A 12,577-nucleotide genomic window follows, 5' to 3' on the forward strand; every position below is an offset into this window, starting at 1 on the left:
ATATATGTACTTAAATATATTCTATGTATGTATGTATATAGTATTTTTACATTCTAAACATTATAGTTATAACTTTCGTTGGGATGTGACATGTTTATGGACAGACATTCAATTACATACATATATGCACAATGTGCATTGCACATACATATGTACATATTCATGGCTGTGAACTTGCTAGAAAATGTAAAACCTAACTCCGTAAACTACTATACAGATTTTATAATGGGTCGAGAGTAGAGAAGGCAATGTGTAAATATTAAATTAGAATTAAAGCAGCTCCATTAATATGCCCGCTTTAGGGCATCTATCACCAGTGGTGATTCACCACAAAATGTTATACATAACATATGAAGGATAGAATTGCCTTTATTGGACTGTACAAGATATAATAAAACCCGTTCGGCTTACAGAAGTCGAAATATCGATTAAAGTATCGATAATTACTTGAAAATGATAAAGACTGCTTGTTGACGAGTTGAAAATGAGTGATAAGACGAAGAAGGGAGAGCAAGCCAAATGGCAATCCCATCTAACATTGTCAGACTAAAGTTCGATCACAGTAAGTATTCAAACTTGTGAGTGAGTGGTTGTAGAAGCGGTAGTGTGCAAAATCCGTCTAACATCAAAACAAAAGTGAAAATACATATGTATATATATATATAATAAAATTATAACATTTCATTTATATAATTTGTTTAATTATATTTAACTTTAGGATTATTGGCGGCTTAATGTTCTTCTCAATTAAGTGATTTAATTTCTTATCTTAGTATATTAATCAACTTATTCCTGTACATCAATTTCTCACACTTGCTGATGAGGAGGACTAAGACAAATAGAAACTACACTCATCGTTAAAATACTATATGCAAAATATGTTTTATGATTTGCAATCGGTAAGAAGTATAATGATTTTCCTGTGTAAATAATTGGGTTACATTGTTTTTTTTTGACTCACATTATCTACATATATACTTATTGGCCCGACAGCTGCAATGTGCTAGTGATAACAATTATTGTAGTACCGTACAAAAATATGGCAAGCGTACTCATCTGCGGTTACGTTCGATCCCTTTTAGGTGTGCATATGTACATATGTTTGTACATACTATGTCATAATAATTACAATTTATAATTGTTTTTTAAATTATGATCCCAACTCATTCCTTTTAAATTACATGAGTTTACTATTTTTAGCCATCATGAGAAAGAAAAACAATCTTGTGTTATTGCAAATTTAGTTATTTCGTTAATTTTTGAATGTGGCATACGAAATGTTCGTAAGGGGTCGATGTTTTTACTTGTGTTTGTTTTATGGCTGTCGCTTCACGCTTGATATTTGTTAATCGTTCAGAAAACGCTTATCGCGCTCTACCGGCAGTTGCCCTCCACCTAAATACATTGTTATTTGACGTTCTTTGTTGATAAGTTTCCTCAACTTATGAGTACAACCAACATTATTTTTTCTTTTAACACGTGTCACAATCACCATCCACTTAACTTAATATCCGCTACAACACTTCGGTAAATTTTCTTTCTCTCAGAGACGACCATAGAGCTAGCTACTACTACTTTCGCCACAATTGTAATTACTGTTTCGCTACAAATGCAACGCAATTGTGGATATACATATATTCCTTATATTTATAAACCAAATTGTCAAAACTATTTAATATGTTGATATCTTTACTTTGGTTTATTTTCGATGGGAAAAAACCGTAATCAGTTTTTTAAAGTAATAATAGTAAGAGTATAGCTAATTTTCTATCCAAAATTAAATATTTAATTCATGAGATTTAAAGTTAAGCATTGCTCCCGAATGAACTAAGTTGACTTATTGCTGCTTAATTTTATAAAGAACAAATTTTTCATAAACATGGCGCGGCGGCATTTCGTTTTTAAATGCTGCTCTCAGATGATGAAAATCGCATTTTTTGCCCGCATCTCCATATAAAAAAAAAACATGGTAAAAAATGTTCGCGGCGGCATTTGTTCCGCAGTTCTCAGCACAAAATAAATAAAGGGTATCGATACTTCGATACTGGAATGTGTATGTGGTTATCAAACTGGATGTTCCACGGCCGAAGAAATAGGCTAACTTTATTTATACCCGCTACCCACAGGGTAGAAGGGTATTATAACTTTGTGCCGACAGGAAATGTAGAAGGAGGCATCTCCGACCCTATAAAGTATATATATTCTTGATCAGCGGCAACAGTCGAGCCGATCTTGCCATGACTGTCTGTCTGTCTGTCCGTCCGTCCGTCCGTATGAACACTGGATCTCGGAGACTTTTTTCGACAGCATTTGTTATGTTTGCATGCAGATCAAGTTTGTTTCAAATTTTTGACACGCCCACTTCCGCCCCTGCAAATCAAAAAAATCGAACACCAAACGTAATTTCAAAGCTAGAGCTGCGAATACAATAATAAACATAGTAGTTATGATTCCTGAAAATTTGGTTGCGATCAGATAAAAATTGTGGAAATTATTAAAGAAATACTTTTATATGGGCAAAAACGCGTACTTACTAGGGGTCTTAGTTGCTTTGGCCGACAATCTGGTACATTGTGCCATCTATGGTATATTGTGAATGTGGTACTATATCGATATACCAAATAAACCATTTGATATATTTTTAGTATTTTCGGTATATTTTTAAAATAACGCAATATTTTGCTTTTATTAAAAATGGGTAGCGGGTATCTCACAGTCGAGCACACTCGACTGTAACTTTCTAACTTGTTTCGCATTAATATCGGCTAAGCGATTACATGGAAAGGTATGATAAATTTCAAAACAATAAAAATATAGCGTGTTGTGGAGGCATTTTCTTGTGAAAAGAAATACACAAAATAAATAAAGGGTAACGATGCTAAAATAAATGTGGATGTCAATCGGATGTTCCACAAACTAAACAATAGCTAACCAATTTTTTTCTTTCGGAAACTGTCGCAATGGAAATTTAAAGACCTAATCATAGATATAGCTCCCAATCAGTGTTGCCAACTCTTAGTGTTCATTAATAGCAGTGAAGTCTAAAACAAATAGCTAAAGATAGCTAGATTTCTTCAAAAATAGTAAATTAAAATAGTCGTTAGTTTTAAATAACAAAATCTTATATTTTTGTTCATTAAGTGTTGATTATTTTATGATACTTCTTCGTTAAGCAAATTGGTTAACTTTCCCATTGTACCAATCTGTGAAAGACACTTATGGGAGACCATGATACAATAACACAAGGTAGTCCCATCGCACGCCTTTTCGTTCGGTTTTAGTCCGTTAACGCTCAGTGCGCTCGCGCTTGTTGAAGGGGAAAGGCTGTATGCGGACGATTTTTTCCCTAAATATTAACCCTTGTGCAAGGCAAAAATGTCAGATTGCAATTATTATTATATTATATATATATATGTATTCTGAAACAGATGAAAATTGTTTTTTCCCAATATTGTTTCAACCTATTTTAAATCAAAATAAATATTTATGTAGGAACAATTATTATTAGCTTTTAGGGATGTAAATATTAATATAGACATAAACAAATTGAACTTTATGATAGAATTAAGAACCTGAACAAAAAAATTAGTAATCAAAAACAAAAACAACGATTACTGTCAAATTCTAAACTATTAAAAATTAAATTATAACAAGTAAGAAAGTTACAGTCGAATGTGCTCGACTGTGACAAACCCTCTACCCATTTTTAATAAAGGCAAAATATTGCGGTATCATTTTCAAAATATACCGAAAATACTAAAAAAAAATACTAAAAATATACCAAATGATATGTTTGGTATATCGATACAGTACACCATTCCAAATATACCATAGACGGCACAATGTACCAGATTGTCGGCCAAAGCAACTCAGACCCCTAGTAAGTAGGCGTTTTTGCCCATACAAAAGTATTTCTTTAATAACTTCCACAATTTTTATCTGATCGCAACCAAATTTTCAGGAATCAAAACTACCATAGTAATTATTGTATATACCAAAATTCGTAACTCTAGCTTCGATTTTTTTGATTTGCGGGGGCGGAAGTGGGCGTGGCAAAAATTTGAAACAAACTTGATCTGCGTGCAAACATAACAAATGCTGTCGAACAAAAATTATAGCTCTATCTCTTATAGTCTCTGAGATCTAGGTGTTCATACGGACAGACAGACAGACGGACATGGCTATATCGTCTCGGCTGTTGACGCTGATCAAGAATATATATACTTTATAGAGTCGGAGATGCCTCCTTCTACCTGTTACATACATTTCCTGCCGGCACAAAGTTATAATACCCTTCTACCCTATGGGTAGCGGGTATAAAAAACATTTCCACTCTTTTTAATACTATGGAACAATTAAACCCTATGCATAGGTTTAAAAGTTAATCAAAAAGCTCTGCTGTCGATTCTTTCGCACTCACTAGCCGATCTCGTCTCACTCGCCTTATGTATTGTATTGTTAACGGACAGCTTTTGACGAAGGGACTACCTTGCGTTATTGTATCGTGTGGGGGACTTCGTACTGAAAACAGCGTTTTTCAGCTCGTTGCAATCCATATCTGAAAAAATTGATGACTTAACCAGGTTCACCTGGCTAACAACTCGTTCTACCATTGCATTTGACCATTATAAGCTTAGGAGCAAGACAGAAAGTGAAGCCAAATCGTTAAAAGGATTTTTTCTTCCAGCGTCTTTGTACAAATTAACTTCGGTCCAAAATAATGAGAGACAACTCAAGTAAATATTAGCACACTGATTCAGTAAAGGATCTATTTTTTGTTAAAGAATTTCGAAATATTCAATATATCTGCCTTACCTGGTCTTTAACATTTTCAACTCCAAACAAATGTATTCTTTCCAAGATTTAAAAATTATCTGGTATCCTGATGTAAAAAAAAAATTAATTAATTAGAATGTAACTGCATTCAATGAATACACATTATACGTTCTTAAATTGGGGATACTCCAACCAAGCATCGTGATCATTTTGTTTATATATTTTGAGAATTTTTCGTAAACGACCTCACAAACTCAAAAACCAGTGAATTTGAATGTATAGACGATAGCATTGTGATCGTGAAACAATGTTGAGAAAATACCAAGTACCCAAAAGTTACAAAGAGGTAAATAATATTTTAGTATTTAAAATACACAATTCGGTCACGCTGGGCGGTAAACGTGGTGTGTATGTATCGATAGCCACAAACAATGTCTCTACACTAACCATACAATACATAGATGCTTCACTCAGAACAATCTTTTGTATCATCAAAAACAGTATTATTGCGACCCCAGCAGTGTTGCCAGTTTAGCAATTTAGTTGCTAGATCTAGCAACTTTTCAAAATATTTGCAACTTTTTTTTTGAAAATGCTATTAGCTACAAATCTAGCAACTTTTTAATTTTTGTTAGCTATTTTAGAAATTTTAGCAATTTTTCATTTATACTTTACTTAAAGCACTTTTATTGTGTATTCTCTTTTTGCCATTCACTGCAAAAATTGCGATTAATAGTTCACAATGAAATCGGAACTTGTATTTAACTCAACGGTTCGATTATAAGAGCTACTTGAACCAAAACCCTTTTAGTGATTTAGCAAATTTTGCGCTCAAAATCTTTTCCCTACCTTGGTCGAACGCTGAAGTTGAGCGTATATTCTCACAAATGGATATAGCAAAACATAAACTACGTAACTGTATGGTCATTATAACAATAAATGCGATATTGCATATAAGGTTAGTTTGAGTTTAAACAATTGAAAATACGAGCCGATATAGCGACATGTTGCTAGTCTCGCTAGGAGACTCCTACCAGCTAGACCGTTGAGGCGATTGAAGCGTCAAGGTTTCGCCAAAACGATAACCCAATCGTAAACTTCACATAATCTCCTTAAACTAATTTGAGGTTTGGTTCAAAAAAATACATTTTTAGCTGTGTTGTTATAGTACTATTTTCTTCCTGCTGTACTGGTTCGATACTTAATAAAGAAGCTAATTATATGAAAAAAAAAAATAAAAAATAATTAAAAATAAAAATATTTATATATGTATTGGACTACATAGGCATAACAAATGTTGCCATAATTATGTAGTTCCCTACGAGTACTTAGTTAAATTTCAAGAAACGTAAAGTACACTGATAGTAAGGAAGCAGAAGAATTGGACGAAATTCTAAGTATTTTGTAATGTTAACAAAAGAAGATATGAAATCCTGTTTATTTTAATTTTTTTAATTTTTAATTTCAATATTTTATTCTCAAATTATTTAAAAATGTACATACTATTTGAAAAAGAACATTTAAAAGATTTAGCAATTTTTTTTATAATTTTTAGCAATTTTTAGCAACTTTTTTTCTTAAATCTAGAAACTTTTACTCCGGAGAATCTGGCAACACTGGACCCCAGTCGGCCGTGCGCTGCGATTCGAACACCGAGCCAGTGTTGCCAGAATCTCTGGAGCAAAAATTGCTGGATTTCAGAAAAAAAAATTGCTAAAAATTTCTAAAATTATACAAAAAATAGCCAACAAAATTGCTAAATATTTTAAATGACATTATTTATCAAGTTTGTACATTTTTAATTCATTTAAGAATAAAATCTTGAAATTAAAAATAAAAAAACAGGATTTCGTATTTTTATGATTTTGTTAACACTTAGGGGGCAAATATTACACTTGAAATGCAGTTAAGTCAGTGAACTCAAGTAGCTCATATAATCGAACCACTTGGTTAAATACAAGCCCCGATTTCATTGCAAAGTGTTAATCGCAATTTTTGCAGTGAATGCTAAAATTGCCAAAAGAGAAAAAAAAGTTGCTAAATTTGTAGCTAATAGCATTTTAAGTTTAAAAGTTGCAAATTAACTAAATTGCTAAACAGGCAGCACTGCTTCACAGTTTCACAATTTCACAATTTGTATTTAGCTAATGAGTGAACGAACTAAGTTCGCACATGAACTATAAACAGAATCGAACAAAATACATTCTATCGGTAAAAGAGCTATCGGAAATTTTTAAAAAGTGCCTAAAGTAGCCGAAGCTTTGAAAAAATGCTAGATTTCTAGCTAATAGCATTTCACAAAATCTTATAGCTTTTGCAGTTTCAAAATAGCTAGATCTAGCAATAAATTAGCTAAAATGGCAACACTGCACCGAGCCTCTTCGGCTCATTCGAAAATTCGAAGTTCTAACGCAGCGCGCAGCGTTGAGTTCAGTCGCAGATCAAATGCGGAGCGATGAGCACGGGCGCATTTCGTTGCGCTCTGCTTTCGTTTCTATGTATGCGTGTATGTATCTACATGCTCGCCTATATTAGTACGTGTATGCATATGAAGTTTTGCAACGTGCAGTTGCCTCGCTGACGAGCAGCTAGCGCACGTCAATTTTGATTTGCCGCGACGAAAGTCTCGCAGAAGAGGACAACAACAATTGCTCGCGTTCTATATGTTTGCAGTTAAATGGCACTTGCACAAGGACCGCGTTGGCTCTGCTGGTGGTTTGCAAGCTCAACATGTGGGTCCGGGTTCAACTCCCGATCGAGAACATATGCATATTTTGTTTTTTTTTTAATGCGATTTAACTTTTTTCATTCCCTTTCCCTCTTCTGCGAGTAATCAGTAATATATTTACGTTTGTGTTTACCAAACTATCATGAGTCCATTTTTTATTTTTACAGTGTATGATTTAATTGAGCTGAGAACTGTCATCAAATTTTGTTTGGGGAAAGAAATTTCGGCTGCCTAAACGTTGAAGATATTGCGGAAAGTCTTTGGTGATTTTACCATGTAGCAAAAAATGTTTATAAGTGGAACAAAAACATCAAAGAGGGAACGTGTTGATGACTTGGAGCGCTACGGATGAGGCTTGAAGTCTTCAAATGAAGTGAAGAATTTAGTACTCAAAAATCATGGGTTGACTCTTACAGACTTTACTGATATGATCGGAATAGCAGAAAGATCTGTGAAAAGCATTTTCAAAGGTCATTTGGACCTACAGTTAAATCTCGTTTTGCTACTTAAAAACTAAACGCATTTCGTTTCGCAATCATATTCTTCTGATTTGGCTCCGTGGCGAAAGAAAGCGCTGATGGCTATACCGGAAAGGAACTATTTGGCATGCTTTGAGGACTTAAAACAAAAAATTACTTTAAAGGAGATGAATTTGATTTAGAAGAATAAATACAGATTTTTCATTTAACAAAAGAATTCATCTTACTATTTGTCGACAAGCTAGTTCTAAAGAAAAACGTTTTCGCAAAAGACTTAAAGAGGTTCCACTGTGCATCGTAGTTACATGATTGTGAAATTCTATAAAATTAATGAGTGACACTCATTTATTGGTAGTAGCGTAACCCGAGTTTTCCTCCATTTCTTCCGGTTTGTAGTATCAAAATAAGAACTCAACACCTCTAACGGGTGTTTCAATTGGCATTCCAGAAGATAAAGCACTCAATTCTGCTGTATAACAAATTCTCTAAACTGTTCTTACAACGTATTTTAAATTATCTTCAATCTGAATAGTTGTTAGCCACTCGAAATGTTTTATTTGGCAGTTTCTGTTGAACCGCAGAGTAAGTCGAATATCGTCCCAACATTGAAGTGACGGAAAGACTATTAAGCATGTTCAAAAATCTTGTTAATGAGATTCGACGCATGAGATTAATGAGACTCGAACACCAAATTATTTTGTGTTATACGATTAAGTCGTTGAAGATCTGCACAGCTAAGAGATTGGCCCCTAGTGAGGACAACAGTGTCATCAGCGTATCGTATGTGTAGATCGAGTACAGTGTGTGACCAAGGACACTACCTTGTGGTACTTCCCTCTACTAGTAATGCCGTTTATTTATTTTTATGCATGATAGGATACGAAATAATTGCTTTGGGGATTGAAGCATAAGTGCATTTGCTGCCTTTACAGCGTGGATCTTCCTCTTGTTCCCCATTCCGGCCAATGTAGGGTCTTCAACATAATCTCTTTTATAGAAGTTTCATTCAGAGCCCGTAGAGGAGCTGGTGATAATGGAGCTGATGATGATGGAGCTTTTGATTATGGGGGTGAATTAATTGTCTAAAGGAGTGATGATGGACGATCTCTCTTTTTGGCGATAACTGTAGTTTGACATGAGTTTAAAAGCTCGGAAGCAACATCCAATTGAAAATTGATGTGCCAATGTGTCTGAATGTGTGATGTATCTGCAGTACAACATCCAACTGTTTACTAAACTTGAAATAATGCACCAGTATACTATGCGCATGTGCCATTTATTTGAACGATGATGGATTTAAGAAGCATGTCCGCAAGATAAACCCCCCAATTTATTTTGTTGTAACTTTTAACTATATCTGCACGAGGCATAGTTATATGCTTCTTTTTTTGCGGAACCATCTGTTGCATTTACTCATAGGATTTTTTCCTGCATAATTTGAAAATAATTGTACGCTCTTATTATCAAACCAATGACAAGCAATAAAGTTTTGCGTTGCTTCATATTTGAAATCGTTTGATCCTCGTCATCGTTTTAGGTTTACTGGAAATTTGGATAATAAAAATAGCAAGATATCTGATAAAATGGCCAACCCATAATTCTTGCACATTCCTTCTCCAATATACATAGTAAAATCGTATATAATCTCAGATACACCAGCTCTCGTAAACATTTTGAAGCTCCACTAGTGAGACAGGCTTCATTGGAAGATATTGCTTTAAAATATGTTGACCTAAGAAAATAACGTACTATTGTGTTATTCAGAAATGTATTCATAAGTAAAAGGTAACCTTTATATTCAATCACTTGGTCATCTACACTTTGGAATTCCTTCAGCAAAATTTCATTGATTTATTTTTTTATAGAGTCCATTAAAGGCATTAAAGCACCTTGTAGAACTTTTCATATTCACGTGTTCCCTCCTTTTGAGGCAGTTTAGAATTATCGTCCAAATAGAAAAACTGTTGAATTTTTTCAAATCTGTTCTTCGATGGCATTTGCCAACGCCATTCAATAAGCTAGTATTTTCACAACTGCAAGGTAGTAAAGTATGCCAACATATATTTTTATTTCAGGCACAGTTCAAAGAAAGTACTTAAATATTCGATGGATATTTTCACCGTATAGCTGCATAATTCACTTTTCCAAAAAGTACCGGTTTTCATAAACTCTGCAGTCCCCCACTTCAAAGTTTTCAAATCAATTTTTTCAATCACCTGTACAGCGCTTTCATTTTTATACAAATCTCCATAATTTTTGCTTCTAACAAATTGGTCAACCAAACCAACTTCCACATTTTGAGCCATGTTATCCAAATATTTCAAAGTTTCTTCTAAAATGTCGTCCATATTTTGATCTTCTTCTTTTTGATTTTGCTCGTCAGCCGAATCAGCCCAATCTGAGTTGGCAAATTTTTCAATCTCAGCTTTTGCGAGCATCTTTCGTCACCAGTCCTGACGAATTCCTTCCGGATTCTTCTCTTAATGTTAAGTATTGCTGAAGATTGAGAAGACAGCTCGATTCTGCGATGATCGCTTTTATCTCGTTGAGGCTCTGGTCCAATAAAGCTTATTATTCGCTATCCCATTAAAGATGTTGTAAGTTGAGAGTTGAGAATAAAACGTACAAGCTCCAATAGCCTGGACTTGACATATGCCAATAGCTTTCTAGGGATGATTTGCTCTACCTGGTGCTCTCTCACCATTCATTTTCTGCGGTGAAGTCTCCTCCTGTAAGAAATTTGGAGTCCAACGATGATAGCATTTTATTAACTTTGGCTGTTGACCATGCATGACTTCGAGCAAAATAAAATAAAGCTATCGTTATATTTTCAACGTTGACTCGAAGGACAACGCTCTCCTTGCACCTTCCATCTGTTGGTTGTTTCATTTTGAAAATGCACAATGTTATTATTTACCTGGATGAATTATCGAAATAGGTGAAATATGTTATCCTAGAAGGTAAACATTTTGATCCGAGACGCAAAACAACGCTGAGGAAATGTGATATTTAGGTTTAGGTTTAGGTAGGACCGGCTGCCCCTATACGGGGCAAAGCATAGACCAGTGGAGGTCCGTAGCTGTACCGGTAGCTTATCTACGTCTCAGAAATCGAGCAGTATGGATGCATTTTTGGCAAAAGCCAGCACCATCCTAGGAGGTAGCCGTGAAACGTCCCGAAGATCGTTGTGGCACGGCGAATTAAGGTATTTCAACCGGAGTCGGGATAACGCTGGGCATCTACAGAGAAGATGCTCGAGTGTTTCCTTAACCCCGGGCTCGTTGCATTTCCTGCACTGATCACTGTTCGTGATACCCAGCTTTACAGCATGGACAGCCGACGGACAGTGACCAGTTAAAATGCCTAGCATTAGTCTGCAGTCTTTCCTTGAAAGCTGCATGACGAAATTGGTTAAGTTTTTGTTAGTAGAGGCACACATCAGCCTTGCAGTTTTGCACGAGTTGGCATTGCGCCAGCTCGCGTCCCACTGAAGTCTAGAGCGCACCTCAATTTCTCTGCCTAGAGTTCGCAGGGATATCGGAACATTGCACATATTACCGACATCGAGCCCCACTCCCTCTTTGGCGAGAGAGTCTGTGATCTCGTTGCCATCGATGCCCTGGTGGCTTGGGATCCAATAGATACGCATGACCGCAGATGCGTTCAGCGACTCTATTGCTCTTCTGCTGTCCAAGACAACTTTGGACTTGACCACATCAGAGTATATTGATCTTATTGCAGCCTGGCTGTCAACAAAGATGTTAATTGAGTTATGATTACGCTGTAAACCCCGAGCCAATTCGGCAGCCTTGCCAATGGCAAAAACTTTCGCCTGGAAGATGCTGCAGTGGTCTGGGAGTTTATAGGAATGTTTGGAGACCGGGTCTGGACAGTATACGGCCGCTCCGACACCATCATCCATCTTCGACCCGTCGGTGAAGAGGTTGAGGGCTTCGGGAATGCATAACTCTTCCCGCCAGCAGTCCGGTTCCAAGAATATTGTTTTGATATGGTCGGTACTGGTAAGGGGGATAGTATAGTGATATTTAAATGTGATATTTAAATTTGAGTTATTAATTTAGTCATAAGTTTTGGGTCACGGAATCCATTATTAGATATACTCCTTTCGTGCAGATACTGGCGTGGTTTTTAAACGATTTGTAACTCTTAAATTTTAAAGCTTTCTGCGCAATGAGTCCACGGACATTTAAAAAAGCACACAGTTTCTATCTCCGTAGTTAGCGATGGGCGTTTTAGCTTATAACGTTGATGACAGAAGGAGTAGAGTAAACATATTGTGCCGAAGTTGAAGCAACTGAATAGGTAAGACCAGTACTAACAGCAGTCGTAGTAGTCGTGCAAATAGGTGTCGCCTTCAATTTTCTTTTTCAAATAATATCCGATTTTATATAGAAAACAGTATTTATTTTTCATTTCGGCAAGACAAACTTGCTCGTTTTGCAAATCGAAAAAAAAGTTTCCCAAGTGAAAACGGGAGAACCAATTTTTTTGAATTTGTTTTTAAAACGAAAACGAAATGTCAATGTGAAAACCGGAAAACCCCCACTGTAAGACTCATAGTATGTAGGCGTTT

General features: G+C 35.5%; 1 protein-coding gene across 7 annotated transcripts in view; it reads left to right on the plus strand.

The window, feature by feature from the left end:
- Positions 1 to 546: 546 nt before the first annotated feature.
- Positions 547 to 12,577, plus strand: part of LOC132797546 (choline/ethanolamine kinase) — a 60,302-nt gene continuing 48,271 nt past the window's right edge. For 4 of the 7 annotated variants that reach the window (XM_060809294.1, XM_060809295.1, XM_060809297.1 and 1 more), the window contains exon 1: positions 719 to 899. In XM_060809294.1, coding sequence (XP_060665277.1) covers positions 870 to 899 — 30 coding nt within the window. In that variant the 5' untranslated portion in view covers positions 719 to 869. The other 3 variants (XM_060809293.1, XM_060809291.1, XM_060809292.1) reach the window with 3 other exon arrangements.

This window comes from Drosophila nasuta, unplaced genomic scaffold (assembly GCF_023558535.2).
Source record: "Drosophila nasuta strain 15112-1781.00 unplaced genomic scaffold, ASM2355853v1 ctg14_pilon, whole genome shotgun sequence".
NCBI lineage: Eukaryota > Metazoa > Arthropoda > Insecta > Diptera > Drosophilidae > Drosophila > Drosophila nasuta.